Below are 27,132 nucleotides of genomic sequence, written 5' to 3'. Positions count from 1 at the left end.
AACATGTCAAGACATCTCAGGGAGCTTTGTGTTATGAAAAATAAAATGTGTTTATGACAAAGGCTCAGGGTCTCAAAGTAGCGTTGAACATTCAACACTACAATTTAACAAAAGAACCCACTGACAGACATTATCATTGTTATTTCCTGAATAATTTTATTTGTTATATCCAACAGCATAACTCTCCAGTTACTGAGACAAGAGATGTTTTTACATTCAAACACAACTAGGTGGTTATTTAGCCACTTACTGTGCCCCACAACAAAGGAGGGACATCTGGGAGTATTCCGTTTAAACAGGTAGGGACCATAAGGCAAAATAGAACAGTACCTTCACAAGCCAATGGGCATTACAACTGAAATATAGTCCAAGGTTTTCAAATGCAAAATGACCTGCATTTGAAATTGAATGAGATTAATCTGAATCCTCTGCCAATTTGACTGGCTACTGACTAATTGCACTGAAAGCAGACAGTTGATTCCATAAAAGTTCATCCACATTTTCTTAAATCGTCCCAAACATTTGTCCATTCAAATTAAATTATAGTTTACTTCTCTTGGAACATAATAACCATCTTTTTCACATACTATGAAAATTAGTATGTATTTGCTGGAGTGAATTCAATCTGCTCAAGGGCTGACCAAGCATTTACATTTGTGTGAAGTATTGTACAATATCAGTTTTTATAATTTTATTAAGTTGTCCATTCAAGTCCGCAGAAAAAAACAAGACTATAACTAAACACATTTTAAGAATGACTCTGTTACACCTCCCAAGGTAGTGTTGTCATTCTCACACCCGGTCATCAACCCATACATGTGCAGGAATGCTTTCATGGCCAAAAATACTCAATGTTTGGTCCCTCTTGCAATGAAGAACAAATCTCGGTTCCAAAACATTCCATTATAATTCAATTCACGCCGTTTTATCGCAAAAACACACAATCACAGAGCAAATAAAATATTAACATAATTTAATGTACAGTACCAGGTGAAAGTACCCTGTCTAGTTCTAGAACTCACTTTGTACTGCTGGGCCCCAAACCCCAAATCCGAGATTCTTGAAGACTGAAAGTGAACATACTGTAACGCCTTATGTATACAGAAACAAGAGGAAGGGCACGATGACTTACAAAGATTTCCTCCCTCGAGAACTTGTACCGAAACATCCAAAAAGTACACAATGGATATCAATGGGAAACAAGAGATTGGAGATAACATGCATTTCTAAAATGCAAACCTTCATCCCTGTTATGCCCATATCTCCCCAGTCAAAACAAAACTGGAAACAAAAATAAAACAAATCCCTTTTTACCAGTACTACTTCTTTGTACACATATTTTCTGGTTTCTTGGACCTTTCGCTTAAATCATATACATTTCTATGATCATCCACCATTTCAATGAGTTACGACCGAGTGGCTTCTTAGAACAATTGAAGAAAGTATGGTACATTCTCTAAAAAGTATCTTATTTTCCTTTACAATTCATAAAAAATCTAGAGAAAAATAATGAGAAAGTTTCTGACGACAGTCCACTGTCCTGCAGAGGCTGTGGAACATTTGAATCTCCAGCTGAGTCACTTCATTGCATACTAAAACCAGCACATTTTTTTTTTTTACAAGTCTCTTCTTCATTCAGCGTGTATTTCTGTCTCGGGCCTCTGCAGGGCCAGTTCCGCTGGGATGAAGGCACCCTGGCCCAAGGCAGTGGAGTACGCTCGGTTGCTGTGGCTGCCCGTGAAGCCAGGGTTGGTGGGGAATGAAGCAGAGGAGACCCCGTGGGGGTTTGGCATGGGAGCCTGTGGCTGAGGTATTGCTGCTGGGTGGTAATCATCCAGGTTGTCGTAGTGGGACTGTATCGCCATGGTGCTGTGTCTCTGCTGCCCACCGTGGGGCTGGTATGAGTGGTCTCTGTCTGGTTCGGAAGTGGCAGCTTGGCTATAGTGCTGCTGCTGGCGCTCTCGGATGCTGTGCGACCGCTCGGGCTTGGGAGGGGCCTGCGCTTTGACGGGGGCCGACTGGTGTTGGTGGTCATCATTGTCCTGGTAACTAGCGGGGGTTTTGGACCTGTTCTGGTGGCGGTCTGGATCGGGCTGTTCGTAGCGAGGTTGGAAGCTCCGAGCTCCGTCCCCGGGGTCCTGCTGATGGGCCTGGTAACGGGGTGGGTGTTGGGTTTGGTGCGAGTGGGAGACCTGGCAGGTCCTGGAGTTGCTATGTTTGTCCCCGGTGCCATTTCCCTGACAGTGCTTCTCCGTCTCCATGTACATGAGGACGTCGGGGTCAGACACAAGGTGTCGGGGAGCGTGCTGGGAGCCCGGCGGTACTACGTAGCGCCCGTCTTTACCCTCGACAGTCATCAGCATGTCTTTGCCGGGGTCCGACTTACTGCGCAGGTGTAGGGTTTCGTACGCTCCCAGGTCGCCAGGCATGAACAGGCCCACGTTGTCATACTGAGACATGACAGGTCCCTTGACCTTCTGCCTGGCCCGGCTCTCTCTGTGGATGGAGTGCATCCGGAGCCTTTCCGAGTCCTCTGGGTTCCATGCGAAGTAGACGGCGGCTCCCTTTGAGCCATGGCCCGGGGGCATGTCTCTGCTGACAAAGCTGTGCTCCTTCCCCGGCGGGAGGATGTGTCGGGACAGGTAGTGGTAGCCGCCCGCCTTGCCCCCCGACCGGCTGAGGGTGGGGCCCAGGTCCCGACTGCTGAACGAGTGGAAGTGCCTCAGCCGGATGGTCCCGTAGGGGTCCACGTCGTAGTAAGGGGCATCCAGCGGGTTGGCGCCAGGCGAATAGGGGCTGTAACGGTACTGCACCCGGCCATTCTCAAAGTAGGGCTGGAGTTGGGTGACGTGGTAGTCAGCCTGCGAGGACTGTTGCGGCGGCTGCTGGTAGGTATTGCACTGGTAGACGGGCCGCTGGTAGTAGAAGAGCTCGTCGTCGGGAGGCACCTCGGTCCGCTGGATGGGCACTGAGCGGATTGCTGAGGGCACGTGGAGCGAGTGCACCCTACGGATAGTGGGGTAGACCGGAGATCCCTCCATGGGTCCATAGCCCTGGCCGTGGTGTCCCGGGCTGGGTGATATGTACTCGCCACCCCTGGGAGGCCCGTGATGCTTCATTGACTGGTGGCAGGACCTGGGGTGAGCTATGGTGTTGTAGCGGTGGTCCGTGCGGGCACTGTAAGTTATCTGGGGCTCCGACTTTGACACATAGGAGAGGTGTGGGGGAACACTGTCTGGCCGGTAGTGGTACGAAGGCTGCCCCACGGGAATGGCCCGTTGGTGGTAGTAGGCCTCCCCGGGAGGTTCCAGTAAGGCGGCCTCTCCCTTGGTGTGGTACAGGTAGGCTGACTGCTGGGTGGAAGACTTACGCGGGGGAGGGTGAGGATGGGCGAGGGCCTCAGGCGTGGAGGCCTCTGTCAGGATGTTGTGGAAGATGGCAGGGTTGGCGGCCTCTGTGTGGCTGAGGGCGGCGGTTGCCAATTTGCTCTCAATGGAGCGGACGGGAGGCGCTGGCGGCGTGGGCCCATGGGAGTGGGTCACAGGCTCCGCACGGGGCTGAACTGGCTTTATGGCCTCCCATGGTCTCTCCACTGGCTCAGATGGGGTGGGGACCACTCTGGCGTTAGGCTGGGGATGGGAGTGGGGATGGGAGTGGGGCTGGGAATGAGGCTGGGACTGTGGCTGGGCCTGTGGATGAGTATGGAACTGTATTTGAGGCTGTGAAACTGCACCTCGCTGCTCTGACGGTTTCGGAGATGGCGACCAGACGGCCTCATCTACATGGACCTGAAAATGAACCAAAAACAATTCCTGTTGGCTATATAGTTACTTTATCAAAGATATTCTGCAAATATGACACATTTTCGCCAATTTACCTCAGGAACAGGCTGTGGCAGGACACCAGTCTCCTTGCTCCTGGGAGTGGTGGCTGGGGTGGTGGTGGAGAATCCAGTGCTGCTGACCGCTACCTGGCCCATGGCGGGCTGCTGCCTCTCTGGACTCCTCAGAGTGGGGGACACATGGGCTGGAGGGCAGTAGGGAGTGGTGGTACACTGGTGGTGGGGGGAAGCCGGTAGGGTGAAATCCATATCCTGGTTGGCTCCGGGAGAAGTGGAGGGGAACTTTGCACTGGTGGACATACTGATGGACTCATGGCTCACTGACTGGCAAGGTTGTTTGTCAGTAGGGGTGGTGGAAGGGGGAGGGGAGGAAGGGGCAAGGTTTGGGGTGGTGGGGGTTAAGGTTGGGGTCTGGGCTTCTCCTGCCCTGGGTCCCTCCTCGAGGGACGTCTGGGGGCGCAGAGCTGGGGGAGGGGGCCAGTCCAGGGAGTGTGAGGGCTCCAGGGGTCTAATAGGGGACACTGGCGTGGGGGGCTGGGACTGGGAGGGCCTCTTCTGGGTCAGGATAGAGGCCTGCTGGGCGGACTCTGCCAGGGCCAGGGCCAACATGCGCGGCGTTCTTCGGATGGGGCGGGGGAGGGAGGAGGGACACAGAGGAGGAGCTGAGAGGGCTGGGGGAGGCTTTTGGAGAGTCCAGACTAGCTACGGCTCCTGGGAGGGGGACAAAAACAGAAGGGAACTGCAGTGTGAGGACAGAGAGAAGAGAAAGTGCGTTTGAGGGGAATAAAAAGAAAAAAGGCAGGCTTGGTCTTCAAGAGTAGGAGAGAGGGGGAAGAGTTAAGCCTGGTGCTCTGGCGGCATCATGTGAAAAGATTTCTCTGAGCTGAAATCCATGCAAGGTGTTAAAGGCATGAGGCGGGGAAACTAAACCTAGAAACGAAACAGGCATTGTCAATCAAAGCATAATTACACAAAGGCCTTATACTGTAAAGAAAAATGGACAGTTGAAATGGACAGTTCAACTAAATTATATATTGGTTTCCTTACAGGGAAAGGAAACTACTATATCATTTAGTAATTTGGGTGAACTCTCACTTTAACATAAAAAACAAACATGATAGGTGATCAAGTGAAAATGTAGCAGCTGTATGCAAAGAAGCAGCTGTATGCAAAGAAGCAGCTGTATGCACCACTAACCTAATTGTTCCTCGCTATTGGTTGCTGGAGGTTGCTGGGCAGTACTCTCCTCCCCTGTAGAGTCTTGGCTCTCAATGTCGAAGGCAGAGAGCTTACAGTGCAGCTCCATCTGAAAGGCCTCGCTCAGCGACGGCTCCCCTGTCCTCAGCAACACAGAGCCCATTAACAGAGGAGAGTCCCAGGGCAGTCCCGAGGGAGGGGAAGAAGGCTGGGGAACACCATGGCTTTCTGTAAGCCTACTAGAAATCTCCATGTCAAACGGCTCCGAAATGGCCAGAGGAGCCAAAATGTCCGACTTTGACCTTTTAGGGGACACAGCCTGTACGGGTTTGTCAGAGAAAGACACTGAGCAGACCAGCTTCTTGCTCCCTGCTTTCTCTCCCGTGGCCGGGCTGAGGTCAGGCGACAAGAAGGGGTTGGCGAACTTCCCCAGGAAGGAAGGAGAGACGAGCGCCGAGCCGTTGTCAATGCTGCCTGGGCTCCTCTTCGGGCTGGTGCCCTCACCAGTCGCGCCCGTAGCGACATCGCTCAGCCCCAGGGGGAAGGAGAAGGAGCCGTCGGGCAGGCTGCACTGGAACGACATGGGGTCAAAGTCCAACGAGGCCATGCCGATGTCTGGGGGGCTAAGGTCCACATCCTCGCCGGCTGAACGTGGTGGCGAAATCAGGGCTGGAACATAGATGGGCCCGTCGTCCCCATCGCTGTCCCCCCCGCCGCGGGTGGCGCCCCCGCTGTGGCTCTGGGCCAGATTGTCATCGGAGCTGCAGTGCTGCCGGGTGTGGCTGTCCAGCAGGTCACCGTTGAAGGAAGCCGAGAGGGCATCGCTGCTGGAGCGGGGCCGCCGAGGACGGTACACCTTCAACTCTCCTACGGGAGTCAGGGGGAAATCTTCATCAATTCAAAGACAAGTCACAAATGTTTTATTAGAAAAAACTATCTATACAAATACATTACTACTTGGACCAGAGCAGACTTGCACTGAAGAACAGGCTCTATCAGGCATACAGAGTGCCGTGGAGATACATTACCTTCAACTTTGTGTAGCGAGGTGAGTGACTCCTCGCTTTTGGCCGATCGCAGTGTCCCCGTGTCCCCTCTGCCTCCTGGGACATGAGACAGACAGGCATGAGTTCACATTAATTAGTTTCCGTTCCAACCAAATGTAACATTTGTGAGAAGGGTCTGAGAGTAAGGCTTGATGTTTGGGAGGGAAGAAGAAAGGGAATCTAACCTGCCAGGGCCATGGCCTTGAGCTCACTGGGTTCGCTGGGGTTGCGGTGCAGCTTGCGCTTGGACATAGACGATGACTTGCCCAGGTTGAAGAAGGAGCGCCAGTTTCCCACCGGCGACTTCTTGGACTTGATGGGGGGCCTTTTCCTGTTGGAGGTGAATGGACAGAACACTCAGTTGGGGAAACAAGTAGTCATGTGTCCTTTTGTTATTGTTGCCTAAACAACACGACTCACTTGTTTATAATATGAAACCACGTACAGTGCCTTCGGAAAGTATTCAGGCCCATTGACATTTTCCACATTTTCTTACGTTACAGCCTTATTCTAAAATGGATTCAATTGTTTTTTCCCCTTCATCAATGTACACACAATACCCTATAATGACAAAGCAAAAACAAGTTTTTAGAAATGTTAGCTAATTTATAAAGAAATACAAAACTTAAATATCACATTTACATAATTATTCAGACCCATGACTCAGTACTTTGTTGAAGGACCTTTGGCAGCGATAACAGCATAGAGCCTTGGTTGGTTATGGCTCTACAAGCTTGGCACACCTGTATTTGGCGAGTTTCTCCCATTCTTCTCAGCAGATCCTCTCAAGCTCTCTAAGGTTGGATGGGGTATGTTGCTGCAAAGCTATTTTCAGGTCTCCCCAGAGATGTTCGATCGGGTTCAAGTTCGGACTCTGGCTGGACCACTCAAGGACATTCAGAGACTTGTCACAAAGCCACTCCATGCATTGCCTCGGCTGTGTGCTTAAGGTTGTTGTCCTGTTGGGAGGTGAACCTTCACCCCAGTTTGAGGTCCTGAGCACTCTGGAGCAGGTTTTCATCAAGGATCTCTCTGTACATTTCTCTGTTCATCTTTGCCTCGATCCAGATTAGTCTCCTAGTATCGGCCACTGAAAAACATCCCCCACTGCATGCTGCCACCACCACGATGCTTCATCGTAGGGTTGGTGCCAAGTTCACTCCAGACGTGACGCTTGGCATTCAGGCCAAAGAGTTGAATCTTGTTTCTCATGGTCAGAGAGTCTTTAGGTGCCTTTTGGCAAATTCCAAGCGGGCTGTAATGTGCCTTTTACTGAAGAGTGTCTGGCCACTCTACCATGAAGGCCTGATTCGTGGAGTTCTGCAGAGATGGGTTTCCTTCTGGAAGGTTCTCCCATCTCCACAGAGGAACTCTGGAGCTCTGTCAGGAGGACCATCGGGTTCTTGGTCACCTCCCGGAGCAAAGCCCTTCTCCCCCGATTGCTCATTTTGGTTGGGCGGCCAGCTCTTGATAGTCTTGGCGTTTCAAACTTCCATTTAAGAATGATGTAGGCACTGTGTTCTTGGGGATCTTCAATGCTGCAGACATTTTCTGGTACTGTTCCCCAGATCTGTGACTCGACACAATTCTGTCTCGGAGCTCGACGGACAATTCCTTCGACCTCATGGTTTGTTTTTTGCTCTGACATGCACTGTTAACTGTGGGACGTTATATAGACAGAGGTGTGCCTTTCCAATCATGTCCATGTCCAATCAATTGAATATACCACAGGTGGACTCCAATCAAGTTGTGGAAACATCTCAAGGATGATCAATGGAAACAGGATGCACCTGACATCAATTTCGAGTCTCATAGCAAAGGGTCTGAATACTTATGTAAATAAGGTATTTGGTTTTTTACTTGTAATACATTTGCAAACTTTTCTAAAAGCCTGTTTTAGCTTTGTCAAAATAGGCTATTGTGTGTTGATTGATGAAAACATTATTTAATACATTTTAGAATAAGGCTGTAATGTAACAAAATGAGGAAAAAGTCAAGGGGTCTGAATACTTTGCTAATGCACTGTAACTGTAAGCATTCATGGTTTGAAGGTACGATATTTCCATCCAAGTATTGTATCTCATCTATGCCTCCTCCATTTCAATACTTCACAACTCATGGACAAACATCAGCCGTTAGAAAGATACCAGGGCCGCAGGTTGTTCATACCTCTCCATAGGGAACTCGATGACGGTGTGGAACTTGCCCTGCAGCGCAGCCGGACCCTCCCCCACCTCAATGTACTTGCTATCGGCCGTGACGGGGGAGTTGATCTGTGCCTGGGTCCGGGCCTGGGCCTCCTCCAGGGTCAGCAGCTTGGTGGAGGGGGACGACACCAGCAGGGACTTGGGCCGCAACAACGAGTTGTGCCCTAGGGGAAGGGGAGAAGTGATCATCATGTACACCAGTAGCCACCAACCTTAACTGAGTCAAGATCACTTTCGGAGTCAAAAAGCAAGTAGAGATCTACCACTCAGATAAAAATATCAAAGAAACAAATAAAAAAATTATAATCCTATGCAACATTAAATTAAAAACAGTTCTGCAGCAATGAGGTTTGTACAGTAGGCTATAGGCCCAATACATTATCACTACATATTGGCTATGCTTGAATTTCCCTGCCATTGTTGTTTTTCTCAGACCATTTTGAAATTATATACAATTTTTAGGTATATGATCAGACTGGTCGTATTACTTGTGAGGCATAGCTGAGTAAGCATAATAATTAGCGTTTACATTTTTTTTATTGGACTGACAGCCTGCATCTGATGGTCAGTCTGAGGGGAGGAAGGGCTCAGCCTCTCACCCGACTCACTGTCCCTCCGCTCTCCCTTCCTCCGCTGAGAAAAGGGGGCAGTCTTCCAGCTGATAGCGAAACTCAAGTCGCACTGCATTATTTCTGTCTCAAGCACCAATTCATGTGGTTACTCCTATGACCAGAGAAAGTGAAATATTCCTGGATATTGAAAAAGACAAGCAGCTAATAATAACGCAAGCGTATGGAAACACTTTGCTGTACTCTTTCATTGCAGCTGCAGTGCTGGTTGTAGCGTGAGTGGAAGTGGGTCAACGCACATTTATGACTTAAGTGTTGGCAGTCCTGAATAACAACTTAAACATGAGCTTACTCATAAAAAACACAGCTCTTTGCTGTATTCTCTCTCTATTTATGGTTTTAAACATTTTTAAATCTCACAGTATCAACTCCGCTGTGCATTCAAGGATTCTTTTTACAGTCTATGGCTTGCAGACACTGTGCCGATGCGGTAATCTGAGCTATCGAATTGGCACTTGATTTGCTCTCCGGGCCTGCCGGGTAAGGCAGGTGAAAGGAAAATACAAAAAATAGGAACGCAAGGCTTTATCGTTGTGTAAATATATTTTTTGAACCCCCTTTTCTCCCCAATTTCGTGGTATTCAATTGTTAGTAGTTACTATCTTGTCTCATCGCTACAACTCCCGTACGGGCTTGGGACAGACTAAGGTCGAGAGCCACGCGTCCTCCGAAACACAACTCAACCAAGCCGCACTACTTCTTAACACAGCCTCGCATCCAACCCGGAAGCCAGCCGCACCAATGTGTCGGAGGAAACACCGAGCACCTGGCGACCTGGTTAGCGTACACTGCGCCCGGCCCGCCACAGGAGTTGCTAGTGCGCGATAAGACAAGGATATCCCTACCGGCCACACCCTCCCTAACCCGGACGACGCTAGGCCAATTGTGCGTCGCCCCATGGACCTCCCGGTCGGTCCGGTTGTGACAGAGCCTGGGCTCGAACCCAGAGTCTCTAGTGGCACAGCTAGCACTACAACGCAGTGCCCTAGACCACTGCGCCACCTGGGAGGCCTTATCGTTGTTTTTTACAGAAATATTTGGTGAAGGAATGCTTTGGATATCGACTTTGTTATGGATGAGACAAATGACTTGCATTAAAAAGTGATTGTTCTGAGTTAGCTACTTTTCTAAATTGAGGGTCAAGTGGATTCTGCTTGCGCTATGACAAACGCACCACTGGCATTAATTAGAATCAAGCAAAATCCTGCATAAGAAATAATCCTCCAGCTTCGGTTAGCACCGTGGCACTGTGAGCATAGATGACATCCCAACAGGTTGGCATGCGTACCTGCTCCCTCCCGTATGAGCGAGCTGAGCTTGGGGCTGAAGAGGACGTCTACGTGGTTCAGTATGAACTCCACCACCACCGACTGGATGCGGACCTCCATGAAGGCTGCCGTGCCGCTGAAGCAGGCCGACTCTATCTGCTTGGACCTGAGGAGACAACATTGGGGATCAACCTTTTTTTAATGACTCATTAGTCCTAATGGACTGGTATCCAGGGCTCTATTGTCCCTCTAAACGCTCTGACATCAATGCAAAGGAAATCAAAAAATCTCATCAAAACTGTAGTCCTATCATACCTTTAAAACTAACCTCACTGTGATGATCAATTTAAAGAAAGAAGTTCAATAGCGGGCTGAAACAGTGTAAAACATGAATGTTGTTTCAAAACATAACACAATGAAACAGACAGCGCTTTCCAAGGTGATGATTCATTCAAAACACCCAGAGTTTATGCAAATGCATAGGCTTATGAGCCCAAGCCCAAAAGGAAAAATCTGAAATATAATGATGATTGTGCCATTATACAATACATAGCCTACTGCATATTACACATGGCAGAAAAACAACTGATTTAAGATGTCGTTGGTATATACAATTGGTCTAGGCTATACTCCCAAATTCATCAAATTTGAGTAAATCCCCTTTGAGTGTGAACTGTATTATTCTGCATACTGGAAGGACAACATTACTATCCATGAGTCTGGGCGAAAACTTAAAGCCCTGGGCGATGCTGTTGGTTCCTTGACTGTGCAGTGCGGCTTACATTTAGCCTACAATTAGTATACTTGCATTTGAATAACCTAGTAATAGGGCATTTTTTCATAATTAACCTTGATGAGAATATCTCATCTCCTCTCTCCTTTATCCCTTTCTCAAACATGCAGAGGGGCTGTTAAGTTTAGTGAAATATGTTTGGTTTGCGAAAACATGTTGCCATACATATTTCACTTGGTTTCACAAATGAAGCACTGGGTCGCTGCAGGAACAAGGTTGGAAAACCCATGACATACAGAGTCTGGGCGTAATATCATCTGTCAGTCAGCGAGAGCATGCTCCACCAACAGTCGTTGATGCATGGAGTGAAATAAGTTCTTATATTTATTTTTCAGCTACTCATAGTAAGCACATGCTCCGCTATAAAACCGAAGTAGCCTATAAAACGCGAGGCCTCCATTCACTATTCGAGTGCAACACAGATGACATGTTCCGGCCCATTTGATAATGGACAATTCTAAATCGAAACAAAATTTGACATATTAGTAAAGATTATTGAGAATAGTCTGATGGGTGAAAATCTGATCACTCGACGAGAGAACAGCTGTGTAGCCTGAGGCAAGGAACAGACCTCAAGCTTTTTCTGCTACTTTCTCAAATCATCAATAGCCTATAGGTCGCACCATGCAGCCCATATATGTTTTAATTTCTAAGACAGTCTAAGGTTTGCATTGTTCACAATTAAAGACAAATAACATAGGCCTACAGTAGGCCAACTCATTCTGTTCTTCTGAAATACATTTTCCTCATGTCATGTTTCTTTAGACTGGACGAAAACAAATAGAGGTGTTTATTAAATGGATGTATTATACTTTTAAATGTAGATGTTCCAAAGGTGTGAATCAAGTGGCTTGTATGTGTGGAGGCCTGGAGATACTAAACATGTTTATGTTAATTAACGGTCAATTACCGTGATACCGGCAGTCTTTTGCATGACAATAACCGGCTGACGAAATTTCATGTTGTTTGTTTCCTAAATCGTCATATTACAGCTATTTTCAGTACAAGATCCACCGCAGTTACTCAGAGCAACCTATATGTACTAGTACTATTGATTACACTGGTGAGATATGAACAATAACATGACGTTGTCTGACCTCAATAGGTTGGGGGCCCAGACGATGGCCAGGTTCTTGCTGTGCATGTTGGTGATGTAGCTGAAGGTGGCCAGTTGGGACAGGTGCCTCATGAGGAACTCCAGAGTCCTGAGAACAGGATGGGGGATGAAACACACATTTACACCAGTTCTATGACTAATTCTACAGAAGGATGTTTTACCTACTTGTATAAGATCATAAGGTTCTACAACTGTTTGAGTGGAATATATTAACCATCCATTATGTTTGTATAATATACACTATATATACACAAAAATATGTGGACACCCTTTCAAATGAATGGATTTGGATATTCCCATAAGAATGGAGGGGACCAGGGGGGTCCATATTAATGCCCGTGATTTTGGAATATGATGTTCAACAAGCAGTTGTCCACATACCTTTGGTCATGTAGTTCATATAATGTGTCTATATCATTGTTAATGTTTGACACCCTTCCCAACGCCAAAAAATGTACACTGAACCAAAATATAAATGCAACATGTAAAGTGTTGATCCCAGAAATGTTCCATATGCACAAAAAGCTAATTTCTCTAAATTATTCTGCACAAATTTGTTTACATCCCTGTTAGTGAGAATTTCTCCTTTGCCAAGATAATCCGTCCACGTGCGGCATATCAATAAGCTAATTAAACAGCATGATCATTACACAGGTGAACGTTGTGCTGGGGACAAAAGGCCACTCTAAAATGTGCAGTTTTGTCACACAACACAACGCCACAGATGTCTCATGTTGAGGGTGCAATTGGCATGCTGACTGCAGGAATGTCCACCAGAGCTATTGCCAGATAATTTAATGTTAACATCTCTACCATAAGCCGTCTCCAACATCATTTTTAGAGAATTTGGCAGTACGTCCAACAGGCCTCTGGATAATGTGTACGACCACGTGTTCCAGTTCTCGCCAATATCCAGCAACTTCGCACAGCCATTGAAGAGTGGGACAACATTCCACAGGCCACAATTAACAGCCTGAACCACTCTATGCAAAGGAGATGTGTTGCATGAGGCAAATGGTGGTCACACCAGATACTGCCTGGTTTTCTAATCCACCCCTATTTGTTTCAGGTATCTCTGGCTAACAGATGCATATCTGTATTCCCAACCATGTAAAGTACACCGATTAGGGCCTAATGAATTTATTTCAATAGACTGATTACCTTATATGAACTGCAACTCAGTAAAATCTTTGAAAATGTTGCGTTTATTGACATAGATTGACATCCTGTTATGGAGACAGCACTGTGTGTGGTAGTCTGTGTTCCTGCAGGGGGCAGCGTGGCTTTGCGCTAACCTGTAATGCGGAGGCGGCAGCTGCTGAATGACATCATGTATTTTGATAAGCCGCTCCTCGTCTGTGGCTGCTGACACGGCCTCCTGTGGAGTGGAAAGGAATGAGGGAGATGGAGGGGAGGATGGAGGGAGGGAGGAGAGTGGTAGGGATCAGTGCCTCTGCGTTAAGAAGTGCTTCATTAACACGACACCTCCACGCCATGGCCGGTGTAGAGGCACTTGCACACCGCTTGGCTAAGCCAAGGGGACAGAACTCTCCCGCCGCCACCCTTCCCCCTCTCTTCCATAGCAACCAGCAAACATTTACACCATCTTTACAGGCTCCAGCCAAGACCATTTTGTTTGGTGAGGGGTTTTATTTGAAGTCGGAGTGAGTTTTGTATTTGTAATACTAGTCGTTTAAAGTGGGTGCCATGCGCTTAGATTTGAAGTGGGGGTTCCAAGATAAGTCCTCCAACAGTGTATTTGGTCTTTGGTAAATCGAGAATGTGATTACTGAGGTCCTATGACAATTTTCATATTTTACTTCGGGGGAGAAAAGTGTCAGATGAGCTCACCCTCATAACATATACAGTTTTTAAACTTGAGATAATTGACACTTGGTCCTGGCGAGGGTCTTGAACATACCCCCCACAGAGACTGAGAATTTTTTTTATATATTTTGGACATGGAAATTGGATGCCAGTTCGGGACAATGCGAAACCTAATAAATTACTATCCACAAAGAGACAGAGCAGGGTTCCTCTACGCAACATTGCAACACTGTAGAACTCTCAAACCAAAACAGAAGGGGCTCGTTGTAACTAGGGGGACGCCAAGCGGCAGCAGCATGTTAGTGTGAGAAATCGTGATGTTTTTGTTTTGGGTGGAGAAGGGCACTCAGAGTGCAGTCCCCGTGCTGTGCCAAGAGCGCTGTCCTTACGGAGAATTTCTCGTAGAGCTGATAGGTGAGCAGGGGGTTGGGCAACTCGCGGAAGTAGAGCTTGCACAATGAGCCCACGCAGTGGATGTCCTGGATGTACACGTCTTTGGTCAGGTCGGGGATCTGCTCCGAGTCAAACTCATGCCTAGCAGAGGGAGGGATAGAAAGACATGGATGGAGAGGGAGAGGGGAGGGATAGATAGACATGGATGGAGGGAAGGGATAGAAAGACATGGATGGAGAGGGAGAGGGGAGGGATAGAAAGACATGGATGGAGAGGGAGAGGGGAGGGATAGAAAGACATGGATGGAGAGGGAGAGGGGAGGGATAGAAAGACATGGATGGAGAGGGAGAGGGGAGGGATAGAAAGACATGGATGGAGAGGGGAGGGATAGAAAGACATGGATGGAGAGGGAGGGATAGAAAGACATGGATGGAGAGGGGAGGGATAGATAGACATGGATGGAGAGGGGAGGGATAGATAGACATGGATGGAGAGGGGAGGGATAGATAGACATGGATGGAGAGGGGAGGGATAGATAGACATGGATGGAGAGGGGAGGGATAGAAAGACATGGATGGAGAGGGGAGGGATAGAAAGACATGGATGGAGAGGGGAGGGGAAAGACATGGATGGAGAGGGGAGGGATAGAAAGACATGGATGGAGAGGGGAGGGATAGAAAGACATGGATGGAGAGGGGAGGGATAGAAAGACATGGATGGAGAGGGAGAGGGATAGAAAGACATGGATGGAGAGGGAGAGGGGAGGGATAGAAAGACATGGATGGAGAGGGAGAGGGGAGGGATAGAAAGACATGGATGGAGAGGGGAGGGATAGATAGACATGGATGGAGAGGGGAGGGATAGATAGACATGGATGGAGAGGGGAGGGATAGATAGACATGGATGGAGAGGGGAGGGATAGAAAGACATGGATGGAGAGGGATAGATCGACATGGATGGAGAGGGATAGATCGACATGGATGGAGAGGGATAGATCGACATGGATGGAGAGGGAGAGGGGAGGGATAGAAAGACATGGATGGAGAGGGAGAGGGGATGTATAGAAAGACATGGATGGAGAGCGAGAGGGGAGGGATAGAAAGGGGGGGTGATAGAAGGAAAGAGCGGATTGAGCAAGAAAGAGAGACAGACAGATTCATGGACAGAGCGAGCAAGTAAGTAACAGAAAGATATAGACAAATCAAGAGAGGAAAATAGAACCATTCCTCCCATTGCAAAGAGGTATTGGTTCATCTCTTCATCTTAGTTTTACACTTGAGTAATTTAGCAGATGCTCTTATTCAGAGCAACTTACAGTAGTGAGTGCATACATTTTCATGCGTTTGTCATACTGTTCTGTGTTGAGTTTTGTGACCTGAAGAATGATAAATCCATGGAATATGAACTACTATGTAAATAAACAGAGCGTTCTGGACAGGACACTCCCTTTATAAATGTTTAGAAGTTTCTAATGGGAAGCAGCCATCAGTAACTCTTACTTCATAAACAAACCCTCATTTCTTTGTTCAAACATCAGAGATGATGAAATTGTGAGCGCTTTTCAGTGTACAAAACATTAGGAACACCTTCCTAATATTGAGTTGCACCCCCTTCTGCCCTCAGAACAGCCTTAGTCCGTCAGGGTAAGGACTCTACAAGTTGTCGAAAGTGTTCTACAGGGATGCTGGCCCGTGTTGACTCCAATGCTTCCCACGGTTGTGTCAAGTTGGCTGGATGTCCTTTGAGTGGTGGACCATTCTTGATACACACAGGAAACTATTGAGTGTGAAAAACCCAGCAGTGTTGCTGTTCTTGACACACTCAAAACAGTGCTCCTGGCACCTACTACCATACCCCGTTCAAAGGCACTTAAATATTTTGTCTTGCCCATTCACCCTCTGAATGCCACACATACACAATCCATGTCTCAATGCTTAAAAACCCTCCTTTAACCTGTCTCCTCCCCTTCAACTACACTGATTGAAGCGGATTCAACAAGTGACATCAATAAGGGATCATAGCTTTCACCTGAATTCACCAGGTCACTATGTCATGGAAAGAGCAGATTTTCCTCATGTTTTGTACATTCAGCGGAATAATGATGTTGTCATAAATGTCACATTATCTTAATGATGTAATCCTAGACAACCAAGGTGTAAAGTTGCAGTTGGGATATTCAACAGTGGGTTTAACAATTGGAAATCTACATTTTTAGACGGTTCCTAAATGTCAATCCTGAGTTAAACCATGCAAATAATTATTGCAGGGTTAGGATTATACTTATTCAGGAGAAAAAAAAGGAAAAAAGAAAAGCCCCATAAAATACTAAAAAAAAAACACACCATTTCACGCTTGGCTTCAAGACGCCAAACATTCCTTCCTCTTCACAGTCTAAAATGTTACAATTACAGAGTGAGATACTGTGAGTTCTCAGTTGGCAGAGTGCAACAATGTCACCTACTTGGACTGTTTGAGGACAAAATTAACAGTGCAAAAATGGGAAGAGAACAGTTAGGGGTTGTGTTCCACAGCCAGTCAACAGCTTTTTGACGAGGGATGCCCACGCACAAACATGTACACACGCACCCACCCACCCACACGTGTTGTTGAAGGATGCCCACAGCGCCCACACACAGGGGTAAATCCACATTTCGCATGCCAAGGAAAAGATCATGGGAATTTCTGTTGAAAGTGCACGTTATCTTTAATGGTATTTTGGTGACATGTATGGCACAAGTGCATTACGTTTAGGAGTTGGGTTTCACCCTTTACTTACTGTGACGAGAGCTGTATTCATGAACATGAACTGATATTGAGTACAATGCCACCTGGTAGTCAAGGTCCATGATGTTTTAAAAATACCTTTGCCTTCTCTGTCCACTGAGGGTTTTTGTGCAGAACAGAACAAATTCTCAGAAGTTGGTGGCTGGTGTACACTTGAGATTACGTCTATGAACTCCCTTATGAGGCATACCCATGTTTAACGGATAGCTCTGTCAAATCAGTGTGCGTGAGAGTGTGTGTGTGTGTGTCTTACCGTAGTTTCTGGATGTTGGAGGCGATTCCAGAGAGGCGGTACATGCCGTCCACCACGCCATGTTTCTCGATGAACTCCGTGCAGCTCTTGAGTACCTGGGGAACTGGAGCAGGAAGCACAATGTCAGAGAACACAAGACACCCAGACAACTTTAAAAAGGGCACCTCTACTTCAATCAATAGAGGTGCACCGGAACACTGCAAGGTCGAAAAGAGGCACCTTCTGTCTTCCTCCTTTCTAAAGAACGAGCACATATTCTTATTGAGAGAAGATTTTATGTTCTCTGATAAAGAGAAACATGAACTTGAACATGAACTACCTAGAATACGGCGTGGAGAAAACCAAATCAAAAGGCATTCTCCGCAAGTTCATTTTCAAAAGGCAATATTTGAAAGTTGAAGTCTGCAAAGCTTTGAGCTGCCTGACACCAAGGCCTGCCAGCTTCACATCATACCAACCCTTGCTTTCAAAAAGGGCACTTGTATCTTTTACGGTTCCTTGTCTCAATCTGGACAAGATAATCAGATAACACGTCATGGCCTGCTGCGAAGGCAGAGAGAGAGAGGGCAGAGAGAGGGGACAGAGAGCAAGAGAGCAGGTCATGAGCAGATGAGCCCTGAAATCTTTCAGCATGTTGTTTTTTTAACGAAAAGATGGATACAAGGACATATACAGGTCACTACCCTCCACAACATAACCTTCACTCCAAATCAAAACCTACAACCTGATTTTGGACAAAATGACCTGGAATGATTCTGGAAGTATTTTTACTTTTTACTAAGGATTGTTACTGCCAAGGACTATCCAGAAAACTCTCTGACAAACCAGCAACCAGCAAAAGAAGCACAACAGAAAGCCGAACATGCCATCTAATGGGGAACTGAGTAAGTAATGATCAGTCTGAAGCTACTATAAAGCTTAAAAAGAAAACAACATTACAATCATCTCTAGATAGAACTGTATAAAGACTGAATGCAAAGTTAAAAGGCTACCAAGCTTGCTAGGAAAGAACAGAACCCTACAAAAATGGGAAAGCAAGCAACTTAACCTTCCACACAGACTCTCCATGTGCATGGCACAGAGCTATAAGAGCACACTAGCCTTATTTGAAGAGAGCAGGTATTGGTGGAGGGAGGAAAATCAGAATACTGGAAAACAAGGACCCTCATACTGACACCCTCTGTCATACTTTACAATAACAGAACAGTGGGAGTGCAGGGCAACTTCATGCATTTCCAACAGGACTTCCAATGAAGAGGTCGTAGGTCAGGAGAAGCTTTCCCTTGGTGACGACTCCCCCAACCCGAGGGGGTGATCACACCTCTTCAAACTGCCCTGTCGGCCCTCCTGACAACACCCCCACACAAAAGCCAGAGATTGTGCTCCTCATGGACTCAAATGGGGAATACATTGATGGGGAAACTTATTCCATAAGCCCAAGTGGCTAAACTCTGCTGTCCAAACACCCAGCAGCAGTCTCCCCACTTTTGCCAGGACCTTGAAGGACATCCCCCGATCTGCAGCCCCAGCACCGCACACAGGAGCAACAGAGAAATAGACCAGACCAGCGAGACACCCTCCCAGAACTGCGAGACCCCCATCCTGGAGGACCAGCACCAAGAGGATCCTCACCCCCACCATTCGACCCCTCCCCAAAACCTAGCCACACCTTATACAGTGGGACAAAACAGTATTTAGTCAGACACCAATTGTGCAAGTTCTCCCACTTAAAAAGTTGAGAGAGGCCTGTAATTTCCATCATAGGTACACTTCCAACTATGACAGACAAGATGAGAAAAGAAATCCAGAAAATCACATTGTAGGATTTTTAATGAATTTATTTGCAAATTATGGCGGAAAATACAAACAAGCAAGATTTCTGGCTCTCACACTTCTTCTTAAGAGGCTCCTCTGTCCTCCACTCATTACCTGTATTAATGGCACCTGTTTGAACTTGTTATCAGTATAAAAGACACCTGTCCACAACCTCAAACAGTCACACTCCAAACTCCACTATGGCCAAGACCAAAGAGCTGTCAAAGGACACCAGAAACAAAATTGTAGACCTGCACCAGGCTGAGAAGACTGAATCTGCAACAGGTAAGCAGCTTGGTTTGAAGAAATCAACTGTGGGAGCAATTATTAGGAAATGGAAGACATACAAGACCACTGATAATCTCTCTCGATCTGGGGCTCCATGCAAGATCTCACCCCGTGGGGTCAAAATGATCACAAGAACGGTGAGCAAAAATCCCAGAACCACACGGGGGGAGCTAGTGAATGATCTGCAGAGATCTGGGACCAAAGTAACAAAGCCTTCCATCAGTATCACACTACGCCGCCAGGGACGACTCAAATCCTGCAGTGCCAGACATGTCCCCCTGCTTAAGCCAGTACATGGCCAGGTCCGTCTGAAGTTTGCTAGAGAGCATTTGGATGATCCAGAAGAAGATTGGGAGAATGTCATATGGTCAGATGAAACCAAAATAGGCCTTTTTGGTAAAAACTGAACTCGTCGTGTTTGTAGGACAAAGAATGCTGAGTTGCATCCAAAGAACACCATACCTACTGTGAAGCATGGGGGTGGAAACATTATGCTTTGGGGCTGTTTTTCTGCAAAGGGACCAGGACGACTGATCCGTGTAAAGGAAAGAATGAATGGGGCCATGTATCATGTGATTTAGAGTGAAAACCTCCTTCCATCAGCAAGGGCATTGAAGATGAAATATGGCTGGGTCTTTCAGCATGACAATGATCCCAAACACACCGCCCGGGCAACGAAGGAGTGGCTTCGTATGAAGCATTTCAAGGTCCTGGAGTGGCCTAGCCAGTCTCCAGATCTCAACCCCATAGAAAATCTTTGAAGGGAGTTGAAAGTCCGTGTTGCCCAGCAACAGCCCCAAAACATCACTGCTCTAGAGGAGATCTGCATGGAGGAATGGGCCAAAAAAAAACCTTGTGAAGACTTACAGAAAACGTTTGACCTCTGTCATTGCCAACAAAGAGTATATCACAAAGTATTGAGATACATTTTTGTTAATGACCAAATACTTATTTTCCACCATAATTTGCAAATAAATTCATAAAAAAGATTTTTTTCTCATTTTGCCTGTCATAGTTGAAGTGTACCTATGATGAAAATTACAGGCCTCATCTTTTTAAGTGGGAGAACTTGCACAATTGGTGGCTGACTAAGTACTTTTAGTATTAATAGTAATAGCCTTAAACTGGAATCGAACCAGGATCTGTAGTGACGCCTCTAACAATGAGATGCAGTGCCTTAGATCGCTGCGCCACTCGTGAGCCCGATAAAATATACAGAATAAAAATTACAATTGGCTACACTTAAACACTAACATCATCCTCACCTCAGCTCACCCAAATCCACAAAAGTGAAGACAAATTCGGCCCAAATAACTATCGTGGGATATGAGTCAAGAGCAACCTTGTGAAAATTCTCTGCATTATTATTAACAGCCGTGAAAACAATGTCCTCAGCAAATGTAAATGGCCTTTTTACCAAATGACTGTCTGACAGATCACGTATTCACCCTGCACACCCCTATTGACAAACAAAACAAAACCAAAGTCTTCTCATGCGTTGTTGATTTCAAAAAAGCTTGACTCAATTTGGCATGAGGGTCTGCTATATAAGTTGACAGAAAGCAGTGTTGGGGTGTAAAACACATAAGACGTTATAAAAGCCATGTACACAAACAATAAGTGTGAGGTTAAAATTGGCAAAAAGAATACAGATTTCTTTCCTTAGGGCCAAGGGCTGAGAAAGTGATGCAGCTTAAGCCCCACCCTCGTCAACATATATGATGAAACCAAGATTGATCTCCTTGGCCTGAATGCCAAGAGCTACATCTGGAAGAATAGTCAGGATAAAGGGTGAATGGAGCAAAGTAGAGAGAGATCCTTGATGAAAACTTGCTCCAAAGTGCTCAGGACCTCAGACTAGGGCGAAGGTTCACCTTCCAACAGGACAACAACCCTAAGCCCACAGCCAAGACAATGCAGGAGTGGCTTTAGGACAAGTCTCTGAATGTCCTTGAGTGGTCCAGCCAGAGTCCGGACTTGAACCCCATTGAAGATCTCTGCACAGACCTGAAAATAGCTGTGTAGCGACGCTCCCCATCCAACCTGACAGAGCTTGAGAGGATCTGCCGAGAAGAATGGGAGGAACTCCCCAAATACAGGTGCCATGCTTGTAGCGTTTCCCAAGATGACTCAAGGCTGTAATCACTGCCAAAGGTGCTTCAACAAAGTACTGAGTAAGGGATCTGAATACTTAAGTAAATGTGATGTTTATTTTTTATTATTTATACATTTGCACAATTTTCTAAAGACCTGTTTTTGCTTTGTCATTGAGGTAGTGTGTGTAGATTGATGAGGGAAAAAACAATTTAATACATTTTAGAATAAGAATGTAACGTAACAAATTCTGGAAAAAGTCAAGGGGTCGAATGCCCGATAAATCAATGAATTGGCGAGGGCACTAGAACAGTCTGCAGCACTCTGTCTCACCCTATTAGACTCTGAAGTCAAATGTCTACTGTTAGCAGATGATCTGGTGCTTCTGTCCCCAACCAAGGAAGGCCTACAGCAGCACCTAGATTTTCTGCACAGATTCTGTCAGACTTGGGCCCTGACAGGTAATCTCAGTAAGACAAAAATACTTTTTTCCTAAAGAAGGTCCAGTTGCCAGGACCATAAATACACATTTCACCTGGACACTGTAAAAAACGGTACCTACCTCAGCACCACTGGTAACTTCCACAAAACTGTGAACAATCTGAGAGACAAGGCAAGAAGGGCATCTACGCCATCAAATGGAACATATAATTTCACATCCCAATTAGGATCTGGCTTAACTTACTTCAATCAGTTATGGAACCCATTGCCCTTTATGGTTGTGAGGGTGGGGGTCCACTCACCAACCAAGAATTCACAAAATAGGACAAACACCAAATTGAGAATATGCATGCAGAATTCTGTAAAAACATCCTCTGTGTACAACGTAAAACCCCAAACAATGCATTCAGAGCAGAATTAGGACGATTCCCGGAATGATCAAATCCATAAAAGAGCAATTCAATTCTACAATCACCTAAAAATCTGTGATTCTCAAACCTTCATAACCAAGCCCTCACCTACAGAGGGAAGAACCTGTAGAAGAGTCCTCTCTGCCAGCTGGTATGGGGATTCTGCTCACTAACACAAACAGACAGAGCCTCAGGACAGCAACACAACCCCAGTCATGACAAAACAAAAATATATTACTTGACACATTGGAACGAATCAACAACAAAAAACTGAGCAAACTGGAATGTTATTTGGGCCTAAACAGAGAGTACACAGCGAGAGGAGAGGGGAGCGAGAGGAGCGGGGAGCGAGAGGGGAGCGAGAGGAGAGCGAGAGAGGGGAGCGAGAGGAGCGGGGAGCGAGAGGAGAGGGGAGCGAGAGGAGAGCGAGAGGAGAGGGGAGCGAGAGGAGAGCGAGAGGAGAGGGGAGAGAGGGAGCGAGAGGAGAGGGGGGAGAGAGGAGAGGGGAGGGGAGCGAGAGGAGAGCGAGAGGAGAGGGGAGCGAGAGGAGAGGGGAGCGAGAGGAGCGAGGAGCGAGAGGAGAGGGGAGCGAGAGGAGAGGGGAGCGAGAGGAGAGCGAGAGGAGAGCGAGAGGAGAGCGAGAGGAGAGGGGAGCGAGAGGAGAGGGGAGCGAGAGGAGAGGGGAGCGAGAGGAGAGGGGAGCGAGAGGAGAGGGGAGCGAGAGGAGAGGGGAGCGAGAGGAGAGGGGAGCGAGAGGAGAGGGGAGCGAGAGGAGAGGGGAGCGAGAGGAGAGGGAGCGAGAGGAGAGCGAGAGGAGAGCGAGAGGAGAGCGAGAGGAGAGGGGAGCGAGAGGGAGAGGAGGAGGGGAGCGAGAGGAGAGGGGAGCGAGAGGAGAGGGGAGCGAGAGGAGAGGGGAGCGAGAGGAGAGGGGGAGAGGAGAGGGGAGCGAGAGGAGAGGGGAGCGAGAGGAGAGGGGAGCGAGAGGAGAGGGGAGCGAGAGGAGAGGGGAGCGAGAGGAGAGGGGAGCGAGAGGAGAGGGGAGCGAGAGGAGAGGGGAGCGAGAGGAGAGGGAGCGAGAGGAGAGGGGAGCGAGAGGAGAGGGGAGCGAGAGGAGAGGGGAGCGAGAGGAGAGGGGAGCGAGAGGAGAGGGGAGCGAGAGGAGAGGGGAGCGAGAGGAGAGGGGAGCGAGAGGAGAGGGGAGCGAGAGGAGCGGGGAGCGAGGGGAGGGGAGCGAGAGGGAGGGGAGCGAGAGGAGAGGGGAGCGAGAGGGGAGAAAAAGATAGGATAAAAGGGGGCTGTCCCCCCAGGAGTTCCAGATAGAACTATTTTGGGTTCAATGAAGAATCCTCTGTGGAAAGGGTTTTAAAAATGATTCTCCTATATGGAGTGTCGAAGAACCGTTTAAGGTTCTAGATAGCACCTACAGGTACAGGTTAAACTTCCCACAGTCCATTCCAAACACGACATATGGAGTAAGGATTCTACCTTTAAGTGTTGTCTTTATTGGGTTCTGTCTTTGTAATCTGTAGTCTCTTAACTTGTTTGGCGTGTGTGAAGAAAATACAATTCTTAAGACTCATGTACAGTTGAAGTAATAAGTTTACATTCACTTATGTTGGAGTCATTAAAACTCCCTTTTCAACCACTCCACAAATGTATTGTTAACAAACTATAGTTTTGGCAAGTCGGTTAGGACATCTACTTTGTGCATTTTTCCAACTATTGTTTACAAACTGATTATTTCACTGATAATTCACAATTCCAGTGGGTCAGAAGTTTACATACACTAAGTTGACTGTGCCTTTAAACAGCTTGGAAAATTCCAGAAAATGTCATGGCTTTAGAAGCTTCTGATAGGCTAATTGACATCATTTGAGTCAATTGGAGGTGTACCTGTGGATGCATTTCAAGGCCTACCTTCAAACTCAGTGCCTCTTTGCTTGACATCAATGGAAAATCAAAAGAAATCAGCAAAATTGTTGACCTCCACAAGTCTGGTGCATCCTTGGGAGAAATGTCCAAATGCCTGAAGGTACCACATTCATCTGTACAAACAATAGTACACAAGTATAAACACCATGGGACGACGCAGCCGTCATACCGCTCAGGAAGGAGACCCTTTTGTCTCCTAGAGATGAACATACTTTGGCACGAAAATTGCAAATCAATCTCAGAACAGCAACAAAGGACCTTGTGAAGATGCTGGAGGAAACAGTTACAAAAGTATTTATATCCACAGTAAAAACAAGTCCTATATGGACATAACCTGAAAGGCCGCTCAGCAAGGAAGAAACCACTGCTCCAAAACCACCATAAAAATGCCAGACCATGGTTTGCAATTGCACATGGGGACAAAGATTGTACTTTTTGGAGAAATGTCCTCTGGTCTGATGAAACAAAAATAAAACTGTTCGGCCATAATGACCATCATTATGTTTGGAGGAAAAAGGGGGAGGCTTGCAAGCCGGAGAACACCATCCCAACTGTGAAGCACGTGGGTGGCAGCATCATGTTGTGGGGTTGCTTTGCTGCAGGAGGGACTGGTGCACTTCACAAAATAGATGGCATCATGAGGCGAAAAAATGTGGATATATTGAAGCAACACCTCAAGACATCAGTCTTGGTCACAAATGGGTCTTCCAAATGGATAATAACCCCAAGCATACTTCCAAAGTTGTGGCAAAATGGCTTAAGGACGTCAAGCTATTGGAGTGGCCATCACAAAGCCCTGACCTCAATCCTATAGAAAATGTGACTCAGTTACACCAGCTCTGTCAGAAGGAATGGGCCAAAATTCACCCAACTTATTGTGGGAAGCTTGTGGAAGGCTATCCGAAATGTTTGACCCAAGTTAAACAATTTAAAGGCAACGCTACCAAATACTAATTGAGTGTATGTAAATGTTTGACCAACTGGGAATGTGATGAAAGAAATAAAAGCTGAAATAAATCACTCTACTATTATTCTGACATTTCACATTCTTAAAACAAAGTGGTGATCCTAACTGACCTAAAACAGGGAATTTTTACTAGGATTAAATGTCAGCAATTGTGAAAAACTGAGTTTAAATGTATTTGGCTAAGGTGTATGTAAACTTCCGACTTCAACTGTATGATGATAGTCAACGGTAGAGGAGTTACCTGAAGCACATCACACGAGGGAGAAGCTAGCTTACGACATCATATAACATTTGTCTAGGCCTGCATTTATGTGACATTCAAACAAGACATTTGACAGCTTGGTATGAAAGCTGTGCTGCTCATACAGACATACAGCAATTGAGGCTGACCCATAAAGTCAGGACAGATGTCATCTCCGGAGCTGTGCAGTGATGTCATGTCATCTATCCCTGATGTCATCCCCTATCTCGTTACTATTGGGGAGCACTGCTCTGCTCCAGTTTGAAAGGTAAAGTATGGTCGTGTCGTTTGACATCTATCTCCGTTCCGACGGCTCTGACTGGCTGTCCGTCATAAGAGTTACCATGTCTGAGATCGCAAGTCTGTCATCTTTCTCACATGGCAGATGTGTGTGTAAACAAACACAGCAAGTGCTTATATAATGAGGACAACTCAAGGCACGTGATTTGAAGACTGACTCTTCATTCACAAAGACTGAACGGCATCTAAAACCACTGCCATTCAAATAAGCAGAATATGTGCTATGTACGTAGCATACAAATTGCCAAAGAAAACCCCATTAAATTAGAGTATTATTTCCTAGACGGATGCCTGCTTCTCCTAAAGCCACACCACTAACGACATGGGCAGTATTGTACTTGTGCAACAGTATGAGTCCTGCCACTGTAATGCAGTGTGATGGCGGCCAATCTGAACAGAGCAGAAGAGGCTGGTAGTGGTGAAGACTGCTGACAGGACAGACGGCTCAGGATGGATTTGGGGGCAAACAAAGCATGTGTTGCCAGATCCCTCAGGCTCCAGATCAGTGGAGAGGCGAAATCTCCCTTTAACCACACTGCCAACTAGACCACTACACTTCCTGTAAGCAACCTCAGTTGCTGTGGCAACCCTCCCTGGGCACCGGGGGTGGTCGGGTTCACTCTGCATGCCCGGCCCATCGAGTTGTATGGGTCAGTGAACAACAGCTCAACCTCAAGAGTACATTTTTTATATTAACTTATCTGACCACAATCCCAAATTCAGAGACTGAGCGTCAAAGTGGACTTACTGGCACTAACAGATACCAGGACAAAACGCCCGTTTGCCTTTTTCCACAGAGAACAGCCCATGTGCCGGTTGCGTCAAATCTATTGTATTGAAACACAGGAACATCCTCAAAAGTGATCCAAAATGTACGAGAGTTCACAACATTGCCACCCTCGCATCTGTTTACCCGAGAACAGGTAAAGAACACAACATAAAAAGAGTCAGTAATTGTAGCACCACAAATGTGATATACCTGCACAAATGCATCTGCTGGGCTGCTTACTCTATATTGGTCAAACTTAAGCATTGAATCTTCGCATCGCAGAACATAAGGCTGCTATTCGAAATAAAAACACGGACTATGCTATTGCGTGCCACTGCATCGAAGCCAAACATGGCTCACCTTCCTCCCTGCACTTTGTACCCATAGAACGTGTCACATTTCACCAAGGAGGTGATATTGTACGTAAATTAAAACAAAGAGGTGTTCTGGCAGTACTCCTCAGACACTGTGGATCAAAAGGGGCTAAACAATGATTTTTCACTGTCCTCATTTCTACAAT

At 46.7% G+C, this 27,132-nt stretch overlaps 1 protein-coding gene across 1 annotated transcript in view; it reads right to left on the bottom strand.

The window, feature by feature from the left end:
* Nucleotides 1–136: 136 nt before the first annotated feature.
* LOC123999772 (rho GTPase-activating protein 32-like) overlaps nucleotides 137–27,132 on the bottom strand; it is a 207,677-nt gene continuing 180,681 nt past the window's right edge. Inside the window, 13 exon segments of the mRNA XM_046305797.1 lie at nucleotides 137–3,788; nucleotides 3,878–4,454; nucleotides 4,456–4,650; nucleotides 4,738–4,771; nucleotides 5,039–5,905; nucleotides 6,067–6,141; nucleotides 6,270–6,415; nucleotides 8,254–8,455; nucleotides 10,209–10,354; nucleotides 12,079–12,186; nucleotides 13,394–13,476; nucleotides 14,315–14,459; nucleotides 17,356–17,458. Coding sequence (XP_046161753.1) covers nucleotides 1,632–3,788; nucleotides 3,878–4,454; nucleotides 4,456–4,650; nucleotides 4,738–4,771; nucleotides 5,039–5,905; nucleotides 6,067–6,141; nucleotides 6,270–6,415; nucleotides 8,254–8,455; nucleotides 10,209–10,354; nucleotides 12,079–12,186; nucleotides 13,394–13,476; nucleotides 14,315–14,459; nucleotides 17,356–17,458 — 4,838 coding nt within the window. The 3' untranslated portion in view covers nucleotides 137–1,631.

This window comes from Oncorhynchus gorbuscha, linkage group LG16, assembly GCF_021184085.1.
Source record: "Oncorhynchus gorbuscha isolate QuinsamMale2020 ecotype Even-year linkage group LG16, OgorEven_v1.0, whole genome shotgun sequence".
Taxonomy (NCBI): Eukaryota; Metazoa; Chordata; class Actinopteri; order Salmoniformes; family Salmonidae; genus Oncorhynchus; species Oncorhynchus gorbuscha.
Note: the sequence above shows the minus strand (reverse complement) of the source record. Positions and strands in the feature narration are given on the sequence as shown.